This window comes from Ascaphus truei, chromosome 9, assembly GCF_040206685.1.
Source record: "Ascaphus truei isolate aAscTru1 chromosome 9, aAscTru1.hap1, whole genome shotgun sequence".
Taxonomy (NCBI): Eukaryota; Metazoa; Chordata; class Amphibia; order Anura; family Ascaphidae; genus Ascaphus; species Ascaphus truei.
In genome coordinates this window covers 38,134,131-38,156,607 of record NC_134491.1, presented here as the reverse complement: position 1 = coordinate 38,156,607, position 22,477 = coordinate 38,134,131, and the positions used below count along the sequence as shown (strand labels likewise).

The following is a 22,477-nucleotide window of genomic DNA, read 5'->3' as shown; positions in this document are numbered from 1 at the left end:
GAACAACAACACATGACATATTACACTGTCATGATTTATTTAAAAATAAAGCCAAAATGGAGAAGCCATGTGTGAAAAACGAAGTCCACCCTTACTGCTTCCATAGGAATTAAGAAGCTAAGTAGCAGACAGGTGCTGCTAATCAAATGCCCTTGATTAATTGATCATCAGCAAGTGTGACCACCTTTATAAAAGCCAAAGTTTTAGCAGTTTGCTGGTCTGGAGCATTCAGATGTGTGTTAACACAATGCCAAGGAGGAAAGACATCAGCAATGATCTTACAGAAGCAATTGTTGCTGCCCATCAATCTGGGAAGGGTTATAATGCCATTTCCAAACAATTTAAAGTCCATCATTCTAAAGTGGGAAAGATTATTCAAAACTGGAAAACATTCAAGACAATTGCCAATCTTCCCAGGAGTGGACATCCCAGCAAATTCACCCCAAGGTCAGACCGTGCAATGCTCAATGAAATTGCAAAATACCCAAGAGTTACCTCTAACTCTACAGGCCTCAGTTAGCATGTTAAATGTTAAAGTTCATGACAGTACAATTAGAAAAAGACTGAACAAGTATGGTATCTTTGGAAGGGTTGCCAGGAGAAAGTCTCTTCTCTCTCAATAGAACATGGCAGCACGGCTTAGGTTTGCAAAGTTGCATCTGAACAAACCACAAGACTTCTGGAACAATGTCCTTTGGACAGACGAGACCAAAGTGGAGATGTTTGGCCATAATGCACAGCGCCATGTTTGGCGAAAACCAAACACAGCATATCAGCACAAACACCCATACCAACTGTCAAGCACGGTGGCAGAGGAGTGAGGATTTGGGCTTGTTTTGCAGCCACTGGACCTGGGAACCTTGCTGTCATTGAGTCGACCATGAACTCCTCTGTATACCAAAGTATTCTAGGGTCAAATGTGAGGCCATCAGTCCGATAGCTAAAGCTTGGCCGAAATTGGGTCATGCAACAGGACAATGATCCCAAGCACACCAGCAAATCTACAACAGAATGGCTGAAAAAGAAAAGAATCATGGTGTTGCAATGGCCCAGTCAAAGTCCAGACCTCAACCCGATTGAAATGCTGTGGCTGGACCTTAAGAGAGCTGTGCATAAACAAATGCCCACAAACCTCAATGAACTGAAGCAATGTTGTAAAGAAGAGTGGGCCAAAATTCCTCCACAACGATGTGAGATTGATAAAGTCATACTGATTACGATTACTTCAAGTTATTGCTGCTAAAGGTGATTCTACAAGCTATTGAATCATAAGGTGTACTTAGTTTTTCACACATGCCTTCTCCGTGTTGGCTTTATTTTTGTTAAATAAATCACGACACAGTGTAATATGTCATGTGTTGTTAATCTGAGGTTGTATTTACCTAATTTTTAGACCTGCTAAGGAACAGAGGATTCTTATGTCCTGATATGTAAAACCATGGAAATCAAAGAGGGTGTACTTTCTTTGTCACATGACTGTATCTCAAATGAAAATATTACTGTATGTTCATTTGCATGTCTAAGGCCTCAGGCATGGTGCCTCGGGCCGTGCTGATCCGCGATCCTGCTCTGCCTCGCCTGCTCAAACTGGAGCTTTTTTGTGTCCTGGCAGGCGAGGCACTGAGCGCGCTTTGGGGGCGGGGCTAGTCCCTCGCTCCCATTGGATGTGAGCGGTCACGTGACCGCTCCCTTAGCGGCACATTTTAAATTTGCCTGTCTCCTCAAAATATCTGAGCCTCTGCACGCATGCAGAAGCGTCTGCTAACGGCGCGCTGATGACAGATGCAGGGTGTAAGTGCATCGGCTCAGCCTACTGTACTATGTCCCAGGCCTAAGGCTGTGTCCAGGGTCAGCGCTTAGGCGCTGAAGCGCGCTGACGCTTGTCAGTGAGCCCCTGCAGCCGCAATGAGAGCGGCTTTAGCAGGGGCTCGCGCAGGTCTTTCCAAATTTCTAGTTTGTAGAGATATAAGAGACTAACCCTAGGGTCTGAGTGCTTTTGCTGCCCACGGACGCAGTCTACGAAGCACTCAGACAAAGTATAGCCCACACCTCGCCGACGTGACGTCAGACGTACTCTACGTATGTTTCACCGTAACTGGCTTCATCGGGGCCTCTTATATCTCTACAATGTACATGGACAGTTTGTGTGCAGCTTTATAATGTCTGAGATACCTATGGTTGTTTCACTTTCGGTCATTGCTAAGCACAGCTCTGCTTGGCATCCAACAGACAGGCCTGCATCTAACTGCCTATACCCCATTGCTACAAGGGGTTGCCTCACATTTGGCATTTCTATGTTGCTATGGACAGATTATATGCAGTTCTGTAGTATCTAAGGTGCCTATTGCTGCTTCATTTCAGCCATCATTAAGTGCAACCTTGCTCTATACATAACAGACAGGTCTGCATCTTACTGCACATACCCCACTGTTACAAGGGTTTTTTGAGATACATTGTCAGAGACCACCCAGGTTTAGGGTTTACTAAGGTTTAATTAAGAGGGAATATATATAACATCCCCATTAAACACCCTACCACACCTCCCCGTCTTTTAATTATTTCTCGTTTGTTCTATGTATGTAGTTTTTTTCAAACAGTTTATTTTAATCAGTTTATAATAAAATATAAGTTTTAATTAGGGTGTATTCTCTTTAGTGCCACATAATAGGGACTCTCTCCTTTTCTCTCCACCTGCCATTAGTGTAGGTTTCACCACACTTAGTTAAGTTATGGTGAGTAAAGTGACAAAAACCCTCCACAGTAAAGCATATAGCAAATGGAAATATTACTGCATGCTCATTTGCATGTCTTAGACAAGTCTGCAATTATTTTAATCTGTTGTGTAGTATTAGATATTTGTTACATTTCCCCCCCTCACCCCCCTCCCACTTTTTGCCCTTTTATAATGATTTTTGAATGTACAGCTCAACCCCCTTATAACGCTGTGCTTGGGGTCCAAAAAATCACATCGCGTTATAAGCGGATCACGTTAGAAATAATGTACAATTGTGTGCATTGTACAATAAAGTGTTTAAGATACCAATAATCATGTTGTAAAGTATTCATAAACACGAAAATTGGGATCCATGCTTGTATCGCGTTAAAAGCAGATTTGTGTTTCCTTGGGTTGCTATAGCAGCCATATGGGGTTACCCCGGGAAGTTTAGATAATTGCATTGCTGTAATTGTTGGGACTTGTTGCAATTATTCAAACAAAAAAAACTGGCAGGCCAAGCTGCATTTTTTTTTTTCTTCCTGTTTCCCTCCCCCTTTTCCCTTCTCCCACACTCAGGCAGTGTGTGAACAGAGCTCCCAAACATTTGGTTTGAAATCGGGTTTATTGTTTTCTAATTTAATTTCACTTGATATATTTTGGTGTGGGAACTGTAGGGGAATACACTGTGTTTTATAGGGCGTTTAAGGTTTATTTTGGTGTTTTAAAAGATGTTTTTTGTTTTCACCCAGAGGCTGCAGTGATTCAACCCAGCACAGCTGCACTTTGGTTGGGCTGGTAACTGCAGCTTCAACCCCTCTCCCATCCCCCACCACTGATGGTTTCTTTTTCCTTTTCACTTTTATTTTAAGTTGATTTGCATTTTATTTGGTTTTGGGAACTCTGTGCTTTTAAAGAAAGAATTACTGTGGTGCAGCTCCTTGCTGAGGAATGAATAAGGGAGGGAATAGAAAAACTGCAGCTTTTTTTTTTTTTTTTTTCCTCAGCTGAGGTAGTTAATTTGTTCTTAAAGGGACAGCTCCTCTCTGCACCTCTCTCCCTGGGCACTACCTCCTCCCCTGACCTAGAGGCTTTCTACAGGGACTGCACCCGGGCACCGGAGCCCAAGACCTAAGGTCCCTAGGAGCACCAACCATGCCCACAGCCCTCAGCCTGGCACATCCAGTGCCCTGGATGAACCTCCCCCAGCTCCTGCTGGTAGCTTAACCCCTGCAGCCCCAGCTACATCGTGGGCGCAGGTGGCAGCTGCAGGCATTAACCCCAGCAACAACGCTGGGCCCACACCGTGCCTAAGCAGGAAGCATGGGGTGAGGTGCCCAATATCACCTGGCCAGAGCATGGAGGCTTATGTGAGGGCTGTGGCTGATGTAGTGGGTCCCTCTGCAGTGGTGGCAGCCACACCCTGGTGCAGAGGGACATTGCAGTAGGAGTGACATATGTCCCCATTGAACCCCTGGAAGGGTTGGGCACTAGGATCATTCTTTCTAATGTGCCCCCCTTCCTCCAAGACTGCCTCATGCACCCCCACCTGCAAGCCCTGGGAGACATTAAGTCCCCAACCCGCTGGGCTGCAGGGATAGGGTGCTGAGGCACGTGCTCTCCTTCAGGCGGTAAGTAAACCTGTTGCTGCCAGGGAGCACAGTCTGCGGAGGTGTCCTTTGGGGTGCCCTACGAGGGCATCATGTACACGTGTACTATGGCACGCAGGAGGTTAGGTGCTATCTGTGCAAGGGGCTGGAGCACGTTCGCAGGAGCTGCCCCAAAGGGAACAAAAAATCTACCCCAGCTCCTGCACCCGCTCCTCCCTCTGCCAAGACACCCTGTGCCGCTGTGCCCACCACAGCAGGTCCCTCAAGGGCTCAGGTCCCCCCCTGTCCCTACTCGGGCAGCGATGTCTGGTCCTCTCTCTAAAAAACAGAGATAAGAAAAAGGCGAAAAGGCCACCCTGGAACAGCCACCCTCTGTTGCTCTCTCCCACCAAGAACACCCTACCCCCAATGTAAGCACCGTACAGGGTGCGGGGGAGCGGGAGGAAACTCCTGCTGGGGAGTCAGGTATAATGGACCCCCCGTGAAAACACCAAAGGGGGGGGCCCATTCTAAGACTGAGATCAACTCCCGCAGAGAAGGGTGGGAGTTTTGAGATCAGCCAAGAGGAGCCCGAGGAGTTGGGGCTCAGTCAAAAGGAGTCCTCTGACACCGCGGAGTCGGTGGGCTCCTTGACCCCTGTTATCCCTGCCTAACTGAGTTCCTGCAAAGTACCCTCTACGGGCAGAGAAGCATGAAGGTGCAGTTGGCCCTCGAGAGGTGGAAGGAGGCCTCACTCATTATTCACTCTCATGGAACATATGAGGGCCAACCACAGGGCCAAAAACTCTGGGACCCTTGACCATGTTCGCGCCCGGAAGTTTTACCACTTGTTGCGAGCCCACATGGCTCCTCGGGATTCAGCACCCTGAGCGCCTGTGGGAAGCACAAGGAAAATTCCAGACTACCAATGGCTTTGAGCATCGGTACGCTTAATGTAAATGGCTGTAGGGATGGGTTTCGCAGGTACTCTCCTTTCTGCAGAAAGGAGGGTATTCTCTGAGTTTCCTGCAAGAAACCCATACCACTTCAGAGGCTGAAGCCAGCTGGCATCTGGAGTTGTGAGGAAGGGTCTTCAGCCACCTCACTTCGTCATCTAGTGGGATGGTGACCCTGTTCTCTGAGTCATTTCAGCCAGAGCTACTTCTTGCCAAAGCTGTTGTTCCAGGCAGTCTGTTGCATCTCAGGGTCTGGCACGAGGACTGCACGTTCAATTTCTTGAACATGTATACTCCTGCCACCGGAACCTTGAATGCAGTTCTTTGTCAGGCTGTCTGAATACCTGGAGACAGTCGCCGCGGACGAGTACGTGGTGCTCGGGGGTTATTTCAACTGCACCATCGAGGCTCTGGACCGGAATGGTGCAGAGCCACACCTGACTCTGCGTCGACCCTGCGGGACATCGCCCGCAACTCCTTGGTAGACGTCTGGCGAGAACAACGTTTGTGTCTGCATTCTGCCCATGTCCCTCATTGTCTGATCCAGGGGATTAAAGATGCCATCCACTCTGACTCACGCACCTTCATCGAGAGGGTATTGCAGACCGGAGAGCCCTACCCACCTATAACCCCCAGCTCTCTGGAGCTTTGCGTGGGACCATAGCCACGGCAACCCTCTCAGGCTCCTCTCTCCCCCAACCTCAGCAGGTTGGGGAACATGTCCCTGCATGTTTCTGCGGCATGCCGAGGAAAGGCCTGTACACTCTCGTGCTCCATAGAGTGCACTACCTCGCCCTTGTCGCCCGTCCCGATACCATCTGGAGGCAGGTACTTCATGCAAACCAGGGCGAGAGGCCCCGTTGGAGGGAACTCTATTCACAGTTGGTTCCCCATCCTGCCGGGGATTTGAGTTGGAGTCCTCCAGGGTGCACTGAGCACGGGAGAGTACTTGGCCCACTTCACGGACTCCCCTGCCACCTGCCCCTTCTGTGGCGAGCAGGAGTCTGTGTACCATATTTATTTTAGCTGCACCAGACTGCAGCCCCTCTTGGCCCCTCAAGGTGGATTTCTCCTGCAGTTCTGGCTGCACTTTTCCCCTCACCTTTTTATTTTTGGGTGACCCGTGTCCCGGGATCTCCTCGTCAACCTGGCATTGGCTAAGCTAGCCATTTATAAGGCCAGGAAGCAGTGTTTGGAGAGGTATGTCCCAACAAACATCATTGGCATGTTTCCGGGTGCTTGTGCACTCCCGTATCCGGGCAGAGTACACGTACGCCGAGTCCACTGTAACGGTTTCAGAGTTTGCCTTCCACTGGGCTTCAGGCGGGGGCTCTGCTCGGTATCCCTCCATTTGGATTTTTTTAACATTAACTCCCATATTTTAGTGCACATTATTTTAATTTACCGTTGCACTTGATACTGGTTTGTTATATTTTTGTTAGTCTGGTATTTTTTTTCTCACTGCGTCTTTTAAGGACCAGTGAGTTACCTGTTGATCTGTTTGGCCGGCTAACCCTTTGCCGACCAATCAGGCCTTACCAGATTAAATAGTCGTCCTCCCCCTTTTGTTTTTGTTTTTTGTGTGTGTGCATCAATACAATCCACACAATGATAATTAGCTAATTTGCGCATCGATTGTCGAATTTTCGACTCGGGTTCACTAAATGGCCAAAAGTGCAACAGAAGAGGACCAAAAATGCAAAGTTCTGTGGGGAAGATTATGGGATCAGGCAGTCACTAGATACCGTTGGTGCAAGCTAAAGAGAGAGATGGCACAGTTTAAAGAGAAGTGTGCCAGAGCCTGTTTCAGAAGAGGGGAATGTGACATTGTAAATGGTTGCTATAGAAACAAAAAATCATGTTGCATTATAATAATTTAAAGTTGTTTTTTTATTTATTTTTTATATGCTACACTTATTTTCTCATAGTACAGAATTGATTTATTTTAAAAAAAAAACTCATCTAGGATATTGCTTGATCTGCAGCTTTACGATTACAGGTTCCTTAAGTTGCCTCCATATTGACCTGAATACATTTCCATAAAATAGCATTTGTAATATACCTTGGACCGATGGACCTCTTGTACAACGTAGTATTAATTATTTGTATTGCTTTTACAGACATCTGTCACCAGATCCTTGATCTATACTCCCAAGGAAAGCAGCAAATGCCTCACCATGCAACACAGCAGAATTCTCCACAAGTCCAGGCACAAATCGCTTCAGTGCAAGCACAGTTACAGCAGCAGTCCCAGAATGCAGAGTCGCCTGCATCTCAGCAAAAGGATCCACAGCAATCCAAGAAACCTTCTCCTCAGTCAAGCCCTCCCAAGCCCGTGAAGAGACCAGTTGTATGTTCTGATCATTCTTATAGTAACCTCTTTCGCGACATCTAGTTTTACCATATACAAATGTTTCTTTTGAGGTATTTCTGTGAAAACTAAACATAGCCATTGTGTTTTGTTGCAGCCTGCTTCCCCTAAAGAAGAGGCCAAAGCATTGGGTAAGCAGTTTCTTTATAAAGACTTAAAATATTCAGAATCTCTGAATGCAACCAATGAAATGTAGTGTTACTGTAACGTAGTAGACGAGTTTGAAAAAAAAGTCTCATGTCCAAGTACAAACTTACATTTAGACGACAGGTACTTTATCTTATATTTGTATTTACAGTATATTGATCCAGTGGAAGGCAACCATAAAACCCCAGTGAAACCTTATCGCATGATTTTTGATGAGGGGAAAAATAAATTCCTTCCTGACTCCAAGAATTGGCAATCAGATTACTCCCTGGATCAACATCCTTCCCCAGATTACTCCCTGGATCAACATCCTTCCCATGTTTACTTATTTGGTATACCCCTGTATACCTTTCCATTCTATAAAGAAGTCCAACATTTTTTTGAACATATCCATTGTGTTTCTGCCATCACTCCATGAGTAATGAATTCCATATTTTAACTGCCCTTACAGTAAAGAACTCTTTCCTTGCAATTGAAATCGCCTTTCCTCCAACTTTAAGGGATGTCCTTGTTTGTACTGCACTTGGGATGAATAGTTCTTTTGAAAGCTCCTTGTATTGTATATTTTTATCGTATCCCCTCTAAGGCCGCGTCCATGCGACGATGCGAACAACGTTGTGCGTGCCGCAAACAAAAGGCCATATCTCAATGAAGACGGTCATAGAGCGTGCATGCACGAGAGCGAGGGGCGGCCGATTATTCGCGAGACATAACTTTTTCATTTTGTGGCCCGACGGCTGGGTCACGTGCAGTTCAGCCAATATGAGCCAACCGCTCACGGGCACGCCCTCACCATGCCTCCCCGTCGCGCAATCCTATAGGCCACAGACGGCTTCTCATACAGGTACTCGTTATGCCATGCACTCCGTCGTGCGCACGCGCTTGTACTATTTCCGAGGCCTTAGATGCCTCTTTGCTAATGTAAACAAATCTAAATTAGCTAGCCTCTAAAGTTAGATTTTCCATCCCCTTTATTCATTTGGTGGCTCTCCTCTGCACTTTTTCTAGTTCCATAATCTTTTTTATGCAGTGGTGCCCAAAACTGTACTGCATATTCAAGGCGTGGTCTTACTAATGCTTTATACAGTGGCATGCTTTTTTTTATCTTCCATCCATGCCCAGTTAATGCAATATAAGATCTTCTTTGCCTTTGCAGTTATTGCCTGACATTGGGCACTATTAAGCCTGCTGTCTACAAGCACTTCTAAATCTCAATTAACGATTCATTTAATTTTTCCCATTAAATTTGTAAGTTGCCTGAATATTCTTGCTTCCCAAATACATAACCTTACATGTATCTGTATTAAACCTCATCTGCCATTTACCTGCCCAAGTTTTCAGTATATCCACGTCCTTCTAGAGAGAAATTACATCCTGCTCTGATAGTATGATAGTACACAGTTTAGTGTAATCAGCAAAGATGGAGACTTGGCTCTCTATGCCATCCTCAAGGTCACTAATAAATGAGTTAAAGAGCAGGAGTTGAAAGTAGAGTTCTCCTTGCACATGTCGTAGGGGGCTCAAAATACGATATGCCGGTTCTCCTAGATGTTGGGGAAATCCTGCAGAACCCAGAAAGTCATGGAGGAATAAAGAAATCTTGCACATGGACTTAACAAAAGAAGCAATTTAATTCAGCCAGAGAAACAAACGTTTAGACTGCCACGCATTGTTTTTATCAAGGTGCGGGCTGACGGCCTTCACCTTGATGAGGACTGTGTGACAGTCGAAATATTGGTTTCTCTGGCTGAAATAAATTGCTTCTTTTGCTGAGTCTGTGTTCCAAGATGTGTCTCTATTCCTTAAAAAGCAAAGGTCCCAGTACTGATCCTTGAGGTATTCCACATCACAACTTTAAAGCTACAGTTCAGTCTTTTTTTTTTTTTTTTACATTTATTTTTTTACTTCAATAGTTTCATGTGTGCAATCTCTAATTACCTAAAGAACAGTATAGCTGCAGGTCAATTCGTTTTCCATGTATTGATAGGTCAAAATTTGGTGACATATTAAAAGCTGGCATTTGTTTATAATCTGCTTGACTGGCAGTGGAAGCTCATGAATATTCATGAGCAATCCTGAACTGACAAGTGCTAGAGGGAGGGCAGGGCTGACAAAGGGGTGTGCCAGAGCTTGTGACAGGACATGAAGGGGCAGTGCCTTAGCAAATGGCTGTTAAAATAGAATACAAGAAAATTGGTCTTTCAAAGTTGTTTTTTAAAACAGAAAATGCTAAAAGTATTTTTTCTTACTACAGAACTGATTTATTAAAAAAAACACACATGCAGGATATTGACTGAACTGCAGCTTTAACCCAACCTAAAAATGTTTTATTTATGACAACGGTCCGTCCTTAAACCAGTTTTCAATCCAGGTGCAAATAATTTTTGGAGTCTAATTTCCTTTATTTTGTACATTAACCTCCTTGTGTGCCTTTGTGAAATCTAAGTAGACCACATCAACTACATCATGCTGGTCTAAATTCCTACAAACCACCTAAACGAAACTGTGGTTAGTTTTGAACGACCCATCCTTCATAAATCCATGCTGACTATTACTATATTTTTTTGTTGGATATTCCTGAATATTATCCTTGACTAAACCTTAAAGTAGCTTCCCCACTGTTGATGTCAGGCTTACAGGTCTGTTGTTCCCCGTTTTGTGATCAAGCTCCTTTTTTAAATACATGTACCACGTCTGCTTTACGCCAATCTTGTGCTACGGAGTATGTGGAAAGGGTCCTTGAATATTAATGTAACGGTTTGGCTATTGCTGAACTTGGCTCCTAAAGAACTCTTGGATGTATGCCATCGAGGCCATGTGCCTTTTTGACTTTAATTTTATCAAGCCGCCTATGCACTTCCTCAGTTAACTAATTGTTCGTTAATATAGAGGTTGTGGCTTACTCCTGTTGCAATACTTTTGCAATTAACTTCCCCCTGGTAATTAGAGGCAAACCATTTAATTAATACCTCTGCCTTATCCTTATTACATAGTTACATAGTAGATGAGGTTGAAAAAAAACATGCGTCCATCAAGTCCAACCTATGCTAAATTTGGGCAGATACTTTATTCTATATCCGTACTTACAGTATATTGATCCAGAAGAAGGCAAACAAAAAAAACGTGAAACATCCAATGATATCTCATACGGTGAAAAATAAATTCCTTCCTGACTCCAATAATTGGCAATCACGTTACTGCCTGGATCAACATCCACCCCATAGTATAGGAAAAGGACCTAAATCGCACAGGAGAGAAAAAGACAAAAACAGAACATTGTGTACTCCTTGTTTAATGTTTTATCATTTTGCGCATTTCTGTTTTTTGCAACATCCTTCCCATGTTTTATCATTTTGCGCATTTCTGTTTTTTGCAACATCCTTCCCATGTTTACTTATTTGTTATGTCCCTTTCCTTTCTAAAAAGATGTCCAGCCTTTTTTTTTTTTTTTAATATATCTTTTGTATCTGCCATCATGGGCAATGAATTCCACATTTTAACTGCCCTTACTGTAAAGAACACTTTCCTTTGTTGCTGGCAAAATCTCCTTTCAACCTCAAGGGATGACCCTGTGTCCTTTGTACTGCCCTTGGGATGAATAGTTCTTTTGAAAGCTCCTTGTACTGTCCCCAAATAAATTTGTATATAGTTATCATATCCCCTCTTAGACGCCTCCTTTTCTAATGTAAATCTAATTTAGCTAGCATCTCCTCATAAGTCCGATTATCCTTCCCCTTTATTAATTTGGTGGCTCTTCTGTGCACTTTCTCTAGTTCAATTATGTCTTATCTAAGCAGTGTTGCCCAAAATTGTTCTCCATATTCAAGGTGTGGTCTTACTAATGCTTTGTAAAGGGGTATAATTATGTTTACGTCCCTTCCATCCATTTCCCGTTTAATGCAAGATAAGATCTTGTTTGCCTTTGCAGCTACTGCATGACTTTGGGCACTATTGCTAAGCCTGCTGTCTACAAGCATTCCTTAATCCTTCAAGGATTCCCCTAATTTATCCCCATTTAATTTGTAAATTGCCTGTTTATTCTTGTATCCCAAATGCATAACCTTACATTTATCTGTATTAAATCACATCTGCCATTTACCTGCCCACGTTTCCAGTCTCTCCAAGTCCTTCTGGAGAGAAATTACATTCTGCTCTGATTCTACTACCTTACACAATTTAGTATCAACAAAGATGGAGACTTTGCTCTCTGCCAACCTCAAGGTCATTAATTAACAAGTTAAAAAACAGGCGTCCCAGTACCGATACCTGAGGTACTCCACTCACAAACTGGACCCAACCTGAAAAGCTCCGTATATTACAACTCAGTCTGCACTTCAACCAGTTTTCAATCCAAAAGGGATTTCGGGGGAAAACAAAGGAAAGCTTCCAAAAGAATTATTGCAAGATGGATTATACAGACTGTACACTTAGCATATAAAAAAAAAATCCAACATGAAGATCCCATCAGGCCAAAAATCTCACTCTACAAAAGCGGGAGCAACATCCTGGCCTGAGAGCACACGTCAGATCTGCAAGGCGGCTATATGGAAGAATATCCTTGGATTTACAAGCATCCCAAAAAGAAGAATTTGGTAGAAAACACTTGGTTTGCTTCCTTCCCTCGCTATTGCTGTACTAAATTCAATGGTACTGCAAGATGGACGGAAAGAAAATGTAGTTTACCGGAAATCTTATTTCCTTAAGTCCGTCAGGCTGCACACTGCCTTCCCTTTCCCTCTGTCCGTCAGGCTGCACACAGCCTTCCCTTTCCCTCAGTCCGTCAGGCAGCACACAGCCTTCCCTTTCCCTCAGTTCGTCAGGCTGCACAAAGCCTTCCCTTTCCCTCAGTCCGTCAGGCAGCACACAGCCTTCCCTTTCCCTCAGTCTTTCAGGCAGCACACAGCCGTCCCTTTCCCTCAGTCCGTCAGGCAGCACACAGCCTTCCCTTTCCCTCAGTCCGTCAGGCAGCACACAGCCTTCCCTTTCCCTCAGTCCGTCAGGCAGCACACAGCCTTCCCTTTCCCTCAGTCCGTCATGCTGCACACAGCCTTCCCTTTCCCTCAGTCCGTCAGGCAGCACACAGCCTTCCCTTTCCCTCAGTCCATCAGCTAGCCAGCACACAGCCTTCCCTCAGTCCATCAGCTAGCCAGCACACAGCCTTCCCTCAGTCCGTCAGCCAGCCAGCACACAGCCTTCCCTCAGTCCGTCAGCCAGCCAGCACACAGCCTTCCCATCCCTCCAATTATGGTTAAAAATACATTTTATGTCGAAGGGATCATGTCTGAAAATTTATTTACCTAATCATGTATTACTATGAACACTGCACAGGTAAAGGGGAAGTGCCCCATATAGGGCACGTACAAGTTTGTTCCTGTCCTATCTCAGGCGGCACTTACTTGCCATGCTGCTGTCTGATGGACGGAAAGGAAATTAAATTTCCAGTAAGCTAAATTTTATCTTTATGGACGGTCAAGACTTGGCATAGATTTTGTTCTTTCAGAATGGGAGGTTATCCGAGAACTACACTAAAGGGTGATTGGGGGGGGAATTAAAAATGGCGTCAACTTCTGATAGCAGAAATAAAGAGAAACACAATGTATCTTGAAAGACATTCTTTGGGGTCCTGCAGAATATCTGGGGTCTGAACAGGATGACAGTCCAAATGTGTATGTTTACTAAATGTGAAATCATGGGTCTAACCGTGATTCATGAGAATTAGATGGATCTTTCTGTATTATACTAAGCTAGTGCGCGCGCGGCAATGAAAAATACCTGTCTCCCTGTGACAGGGTGAAGTCAACCCCTATCAGTTATACCTGGGAGACATACGTCTGAGTGCTTCATCCAGCACTCAGGAGGAAAAGCTGGGTAATCAGTATACAGTATAAGCAGACACCTGATAACCAGCAGGATATATAAGGATGTTGTTACTGGTAGTATCTGGCTGCCTCAGACCACATAACTCTTCTATGTGAGCTGCTAGCCAGAAGGATTCCGAACTAACTCTTTCAACCAAAGTAAGAATTGTTAATTTGTTTTCCTGACTGCTTAATATACATTTACGGTTTGGTAAATTGTTTAGCCAGCCAGCCAGCCTGATAGGCCTGGAGTGTTAGTCCGTTCTCCCAATGTGGAGCAGGGTTTGTTTTGGTGATTAAAGGGACAGTGTGCCCACATGTTATGCTGTGGAGAAAATAAAGCCACTCAATTTTCATTAACCTGAAACTACCCGTGTGGACTATTCCCTGACCTCGGCTACAGGCCATCCTGCCAAAGGTGGTGTCAGAAGTGGGATGAAGACGGCCCCTTATCCGAAGGGCCACACAGTAAAAATTGGAGAGAGAAAATGGAGATTTTTTTTTTCAGTTCCTGGAGCAACAGGTCCGGCTAGCAGAGAAACAAGCTGAGCAACATGCCTAGCGAGAGGAGAGGCAGGCCCAGCAAACAGAATGGCTGGCTGATTAAACAGCAAGCAGAAAACCAGGCCCTGCAAACAGAAAAGCTCCTCCAAATGCTGGCCACAGGCCCAGCCCCAGTCAGACCGGAAATGCCAAATAACCCACCGGTGATGCGGTCTAAAATGAAGCCAACTGAAGACCCAGAGGCATTTCTCCTCACTTTTGAAAGGGTAGCCACGGCCCACGGCTGGACAGTTGATTGCTGGGTAACGACTCTGGCTCCCTCCTCATAGGAGAAGCTCACGCAGCCTACCAGGCTCTTCCGGCAGACGAGGCCATGGACTACCAGCAACTAAAGGCTGCTATTCTGGATCGCCTAGGCCTCACTCCAGAGACCTACCGACAGCGGTTCCGGACAGTCAAATATACAAATAGAGACAGACCCCGGGTCGGAGCCCACCGCTTAGTAGACTTGTGTACCAGGTGGATACAACCGGAGAAGCATACGAAGGCAGAGATCCTTGAACAGTTTGTGCTCGAGCAGTTCATACAAATACTGCCCACCTCCTCCCGCTCCTCGGTAAAAAGACACGCTGCATTTTCCCTGGATTCAGCGGTCCGCTTGGTGGGAAAACTTCCATGGGGACGACACCCAACAGAATAGCTGGGATCGGTCCGTGCACACACCAGTTGCTTCCGGTGATGCCAGAGGCAGGAGAGCAGACAATCGAGGGATCTACAACCCGCCAGCTCGGGAGGTCCAGTCATCCCGGTCGGAAGACCCTTTCCCATCTTGGAGGGGTCCTGGTACAGACTCCCGCAGAGGCGCCCGCCCCGGACCTGAGACAATTGGATCACCAAGGGTAGGAGGCCACTCACGGTATCCCCCGAGAGCCTGGACTCCCGGCTCCCATCCGGTGGAGAGGTTTCCAGCACCAAACAGAAGGGAGGACCCCGTCCCACAGTGGAGAAGGCCAAACGCCGAACCCCGGCAAGAGCTTCCGCTGATGATCGAAGTTGCGGACTCCGGAGATGATATGGAATGTTCCTATGGCAGAACCACTGCCACTGCTTCCCCCCGAAGAGACCACGATCTGTGGTTGGTCCCGACATCTCTGGAAGGGAAAACCGTAACAGCCCTGGTGGACTCGGGATCTAGAAAAACCCTGATCCTAGAGGGTCGCATTCCCAAACACCGACTATCTTATGACGCTCCATGAAATATCGAATGTATCCATGGTGATACAAAAATACCCGACGGCGACCATCCTCCTCCGCATCAATGATCGGGAGGCTAGACTGCTAGTAGGAGTTGCTCCGTGGCTACCTGCTCTGGTTCTACTTGGCCGAGATTGGCCCCACTTCGGAACATTGTTGGCCCCTACTCCTACAGGGCCTACTTCCCCGGTTCCAGAGAAACCCGGGGACTTGTTCCCTTTTTCCCCAGAGATCTTTCCCCATTAACACTGCGTCCCAAAGACACGTAAACAGAGACGTGCGGAAAAAGAGGACTGGTTAAGAAAGGCTGGGACTCTGGGTAACGTTAGTCAGCCCAAAGGACTGCAAGTCATGGCAGGAGATGACCAGGGGGGAGAACAGATACGGGAATTTTGCCAGACCTGGATCTTCCTGACTTCCGTCAGAGGCAGAGGGAAGACCCAGCTCTGGCTAGACAATATGAGAAGGTGGTACGGGTCAACGACAAGATAATGGATGAACAAGGTGTAAGGGTGTTTCCACATTTTGAACTATTGAATGACATCCTATATCATGTGAATAAGGTTACACAAACAGGGGAGGTCATTCGACAGATGCTGGTCTCTAAAAGGTTTGATTAAAACAGTGTTTACCCTAGCCCATACACTCCCATGGGGTGGTCATTTGGGCAGAGATAAGACCACGGTCTTCCCTCTGAGATCAGCCACTGCTAAACAGGTTGCTCACAGGCTGTTAGAGCTGTTCTCTAGGGTAGGACTTCCCCAAGTAATGTTAACTGACCAAGGAACAAATTTCATGTCGAAGTTAATGCAGGATGTCCTGAAGTTATTGGAGGTTAAATGTGTTCGGACCTCAGTCTACCATCTTCAGACTGATGGATTGGTTGAGAGGTTTAACCGTACTTTAAAAACCATGCTTAGGAAGTTTGTGGACACTGAAAAGCGAGCTTGGGATGAACTTCTCCCTTTCCTGTTTGGGGTACGAGAAGTTCCCCAATCATCCACAGGCTTCTCCCCGTTTGAGCTGCTATATGGACGCCAACCTCGGTGTATTCTTGACCTACTGAAGGAATCCTGGGAGGAGCCCTCCCCCTCCAAGAAAACCCTCTGTATGTCATAGACCTTAGAAACCGGCTGATAACCCGACATGATGGGTCGGTTTGCTAAGGAAAATCAAATCTGCTCAAGAGAGGCTGTACAACCAAAATGCCTGCTTGAGGGTCTTCCAACCTGGGGACCAAGTGATGCTACTACTACCGACATCAGAGAGTAAACTCCTTGCGAAGTGGCAGGGTCCTTTCCAAGTTCGCCGCCGCCGCATCGGGGAGGTGAACTATGAGATCTCTCAACCAGGGTCCAGGAAGGGTAAATAGATCTACCACGTAAACCTCCTGAAACCCTGGAAAACTAAGAGATCGCTATTCATCCAACCTCGGGAATGAGAGACGGATTTGGGTCCACAGCCTCCAAAAGGGTAGTACTTACAATGACCATCAGGTTCCCATGGGAGGGCAGTTAACGAAACAAAGGTCAGACCTACTAGAATTATGTGACCAGTTCCCAGATGTTTTCTCTCAGCTGCCAGGGCAGACTGATTTAGTGTCCCATAGGATTGAGACAGAACCTGGCGTAAAAGTATGGTCCCTATAGATTGCCAGAGGGCCGAAAAGACCTGGTAGAGAGGGAGATTGTAGACATGTTGGAATTGGGCGTGATCGAGTAGTCCCACAGCGAATGGTGTAGCCCTATAGTGTTGGTCCCTAAACCAGATGGGAAGTTGAGGTTTTGCGTGGATCTCAGATAGGTAAATGCTGTATCCAGATTCGATGTATACCCAATGCCTTGGGTGGATGAATTGATTGACTCTCTTGTTAAAGCAGAGTTTATCTCCACCCTAGATCTCACGAAAGGATATTGGCAGATACCTTTTAGCGGAAGAATCCAAATGCAAAACTGCCTTCGCCACCCCTCTCGGTTTATAGCAATTTGTCACTATGCCATTTGGGTTACATGGGGCTCCAGCCATGTTCCAAAGGTTAATGGACAAGGTGCTACGACCCCATAGGGCATGTGCCGCGGCCTACTTGGATAACATTGTCATCTATAGCAGGCATTGGCAGTCCCATATAAAAAGGTTAAGGGCAGTCCTAACGTCCTTAAGAGAAGCAGGGCTCAATCCAAAGAAATGTGCCCTGGGAAAAGCCACTACAAAATACTTGGGCTATGCTGTTGGAGGAGGGATAGTAACACCACTAGGCAGCAAGGTGGCCGCCATAAAGGAAGTCCCCACCCCACAGACAAAGACACAGGTCCGCTCCCTTTTGAGGTTAGCAGGGTATTACAGGCGGTTTATACAAAAATGTTCATAAATTGCTGCATCCCTATCAGATCTAACAAAAAAAGAGTGCCCTTTGACACCTTTGACGTTAACACCTTTGACGTGTTAAAGTGCCTGTCAGAGAGCCCTGCTCTTCGGAGCCCAAATTTTAAAGAGCCCTTCATTATCCAGACGGGTGGCTCCCAGGTATGACTGGGAGTAGTGCTGTCCCAACAATTTGATGGTGTTGAACACTCCATATTGTTCATCAGCCGGAAACTGTTCCCAAGGGAAGTGAGGTATTCCGTCATTGAGAAGGAGTGGCTCGCTGTAAAATGGGCAATTGAGGCCTGAGACATGTCGCCGGAGTACACTTCGCCCTCGTCACTGACCATGCGCCCTTGAAATGGTTAAACACCATGAAGGACACAAACTCAAAGTTGACCAGGTGGTATATGGCCCTCCAACCTTTCTCTTTTGATATACAGCATAGGCCTGGGAAGGACCATAGAAATGCCGATTTTTTATTTTTTTTCCCCAAGAGGAGTGGAGGGTCGGGCTTCAGCCGTGTGGGGCCCTAGCCACACACAAACAGGAGGTATGTGACAGGGTGCAGTCAACCCCTATCAGTTATGCCTGGGAGACATACGTCTGAGTGCTTCATCCAGCACTCTGAAGGTTAACTCAGGAGGAAAAGCTGGGTAATCAGTATGTAAGCAGACACCTGATAACCAGCAGGGTATATAAGGATGTTGTTACTGGTAGTAGCTGGCTGCCTCAGACCACAGAACTCTTCTATGTGAGCTGCTAGCCAGATGGATTCCCAACTAACTAACTCTTTCAACCAAAGTAAGAATTGTTCATTTGTTTGCCTGACTGCATAATATCCATTTACGGTTTGGTAAATTGTTTAGCCAGCCTGATAGATAGGCCTGGAGTGTTAGTCATTTCTCCCAATGTGGAGCAGGGTTTGTTTTGGTGATTAAACGGACAGTGTGCCCCCATGTTGTTATGCTGTGGAGAAAATAAAGCCACTCAAAGTTTTCATTAACCTGAAGCTACCGTGTGGACTATTCCCTGACCTCGGCTACAGACCGTCCTGCACACTCCCTATGACCGTTTATACAGTGCCGACGCACATGGTAGACAGCATTGGCGTGGCAGCTGTATGCAAATACAAATTTGTATTTTCGAGCGGGTGCCACTTGACACTGTGAGCCAATCACAATGAGGCCTTCCCTTGTGACGTCATAGCAACGCCTCCTAGTCGCGTGTGATGGTTAATATACACGCCACGCTTGTGCCATGTGCATGCGCAACGTCATGCGCACAAGGGCTTTCTATAATACATGCCTAACATTTACAATCGGACGAATCAAATAATGCCAAACACTTAATGTTTGATGTTTGAAAGGACAAATCCGTTTGTCACTCAAACTTCGATATGAAGCTATATTGTGTGTGTGTGTGTGTGTGTGTGTGTGTGTGTGTGTGTGTGTGTGTGTGTGTGTGTGTGTGTGTGTGTGTGTGTGTGTGTGTGTGTGTCAAGATGGTGTTCAGTATTATAGGAATAAAAATATGGGACATTTTATAGGTCCAGGCAGCTTTTTAAAGTTCTTCTTTTTTTTTTTTTTTTTTCTCTAGCCATAAAAATGTCAACCAGAGATTGATGAAAGGGGGGTTGTAAGGATATGCCCAGAGGGTGGGTTTATGCTGTGTTCCAATGCAGGAAGGTTAAGATATAAAATAAGCATTTGTGCTTTGAAATCTGAAATTCAACATAGACTGTAATTTGCCTATTTCACACATGAATTTTCATATTCTCAACTTCAAGCCCACTCTGAAGTAATCTGATATTATGCAGCAACGTAACAAGATCTACTTTATTCCCTTTTAATGAAACGGTCTGCATTTATTGTATTATATTTTTTTGTAATGACCTTTTTTCTGTGACCTAAGCACTATTTGTACTATTTTTGTATGTTAATTAAATCTAAAATGTAAGTAGTATGGCTTTGGCTTTAACTGACCCGTGCATGCTTTTTGACAAGGGATTACATTTTAGTACACATTTTGGTACAACAGATTTTGATGTGGTCATTACATATTTTGCCAAGTAAATGGGGACAAACGACCCTGGTGCTTTTATCCTTGGTAGTGTCAGTGAACATACAATGAATGAGTCAGTAGATTCCTTTGAGGTACCTTGTGTAGATGAAGTGCATCAGCTAAATAGCTGTGTGTATTAACTCTTGTCATATATACAAGTAAAGTGCTCACAGGTGTGCCGTTCATGACACATTTGACATTTTACAATAAATCTTTGCCTATGTTGGATAAATACTGTATGTAATGAAGTCTTCCTTACTTTGCAGAACCACCATCTAAACTTTCGAAAATTGAGACTTCGCAGCCGCCTCTCCCTCCTGTTCTTCCTCCACCAGGTGAGATTTATTACATTTACATTTTCTGTACTTGCATGGTAAAACTTTGTAAGATTGCTCTTTTACAGACACTTGGTTCGGTAAAATATTCCTTGAAAAAAAATTGGAACAAATAATCCTTTTTAATTACATACTGGTGCAACCGTATCAATCTGTATTTATGGTTCATACAACCCCTTAACTCAGATAAATGTTAAGTTACCCCACCCCTCTCCTCAGATGAACCTGTTATAATTTGACTCATTCTTTTGTTCTGTCCATAAAATCATTGTTTTTATAGGCTTTCCTTTGTGTCCTTATTTATGGGAAATATGTAAGGCTGTGAAACGTTGGTTGCCCTGATCAAAAGTCAGAAACGCTAATGTAATTTTTGTTACTGGCAGAGAGAAAACCTCTGGTACCGACTATTGCGGTGAGTGAAGGAGATCCTGTGTGTGTGGCAGAAGCTGCAGAATTGACAAAGATCCAGATTCCTCCTCCAGCTCATCCTGCTCCTGTCCATCAGCCTCCACCTTTGCCACTTCGACCACCGCCTCCACCTCCTTCCAGTTACATTACTGGGATGTCCACCACTAACTCCTACATGTCTGGGGAGGGCTACCAGAATCTTCAGTCCATGATGAAAACTGATGGTCCGTCTTATGGGGCTTTGCCCCCTGCATACGGACCTCCATCTCATATGCCATATCACCCTCACGTCTACCCACCCAATCCACCACCTTCTGTTCCTCCTCCGCCTCCCACAACATTCCCCCCTCCCAACATCCCTCCCCCTGCACCTGTGTATCCACCACCTACTTACAACCCCAATTTCCCCCCTCCTAGATTGCCTCCTAGTCATGCAGTTCCCAATCACCCACCTCCAGGCATCGGAATGCCACCAACCAGTTATCCCCCTCCATCAGTGCCCCCTGGTGGGCAACCTCCAGTTCCTCCCCAGCTTCCACCACCTGGCATGCCATCTGTAGCAGGTCTGGGACGTACTGCCTGGATGAGATAGCATCGTGTACAGGCACAAATATTTTGAACATCTAAATTCTAAGGAGATAATGGACCACAGAATACAGATTCAGAATTCATGATTTTAATATATGCAGGTCATTTAAGTAGTGTCCTTCAAACATAATACAACATGGCTGTAAATTCTGACAGAAGATAGGATTTCCATACAAAATGGACTTGAGACCAGGGGTAAAGTCATTAATGCTGTTTTAACTACTTTTGAAAGGAAGAATAGAAGGCATCGACACTTATGTAGTATTATACGGACTGCTAATATGGCACTAACTTTGTAACATTAGGCTCTCATAGGGGGTGTGGGGGGAGAGGAGAGAAGATGTTAAACTAAGGCTGCTCTTATAGTGCTGGCGACGCGACCGATGCCACCGGCGAAAATTGTAATTATATTTTTAGCGACGTCTCTGGTGACAAGGCTAGTGACGTCACTAAAAAGGGCGGGCTGCGCAATTTGATTGGTTTAGAGACAGTCAAATTTGCCCGGCTTTCACATTTTTAGACGCGCCATCGCACTTACTATAAGTGCTTGCAATGGAGTCAATTAATTTGTTTTGGAGCGCCGTCGCAAGGGACTATAAGCGCAGCCTAAAGCATCTGCTATCTGGCATTGTTGCATGCATTGGGAAGTTTTGGATGTACTGAGAGTACAATTAAATCCCACTTCCTGCTCATTATTGGGACCATTTGAAGGGCCATATTGGCTAAAATATATAGAAATGAGCATATCCTGCAATGTTTAACAGTTTTTGTTTTTTTTTTCTGTCAAATCACAAAATAAAAAACTGGCCAACAATTTTATTTTATGACTGGTATTACATTTTGTACCTTTTACAGATGCTTGTAAATTATTTTTAATGTAAAAGGCTAAATATGACACGCTGACTTTCATCTAAAGCCAAGATTAAATTGTATCTGAATAAAAAATATATCTAAACCATTCTGCATTGTCCCAGTAACAATATGAATGGCCCAATTCTTTGTGCAAGAGATGCTGAATTATGTTCAACTGAAAGATTATTGATTAACACTCACACTGGTTTTATTCTGTGTAGTGAGAATTGCCTTCATATTCCAGAGCAATCTGCATGTATTTAATAAAATATGTAGTCACAAAGCTCCATTAGATCAGGGAGATCCTCGTGATGCTACCTAAAATAGGAACGGCTGTTTATTTTCCCTGGGTTGGTGTCATATCGCTTCAAGTAAATGTATGCACACACAAAGGACCGGTATGGAGTTGATTAGAATAGGGCTTGTCAAGTTATTTTAGGAGAACACTGCTTTATCTTCAAATAACTTGATGTTTTT

The 22,477-nt window shown here is 45.1% G+C and overlaps 1 protein-coding gene across 3 annotated transcripts in view; it reads left to right on the top strand.

Annotated features, from left to right (window-relative positions):
• Positions 1-21,967, top strand: part of CCNK (cyclin K) — a 41,283-nt gene extending 19,316 nt beyond the window's left edge. For all 3 annotated transcript variants that reach the window (XM_075614400.1, XM_075614398.1, XM_075614399.1), the window contains 4 exons: positions 7,379-7,608; positions 7,727-7,760; positions 20,084-20,152; positions 20,536-21,967. In XM_075614400.1, the coding sequence (XP_075470515.1) occupies positions 7,379-7,608; positions 7,727-7,760; positions 20,084-20,152; positions 20,536-21,152 (950 nt within the window). In that variant the 3' untranslated portion in view covers positions 21,153-21,967. The remainder of the gene's footprint in view (positions 1-7,378; positions 7,609-7,726; positions 7,761-20,083; positions 20,153-20,535) is intronic.
• Positions 21,968-22,477: the final 510 nt, after the last annotated feature.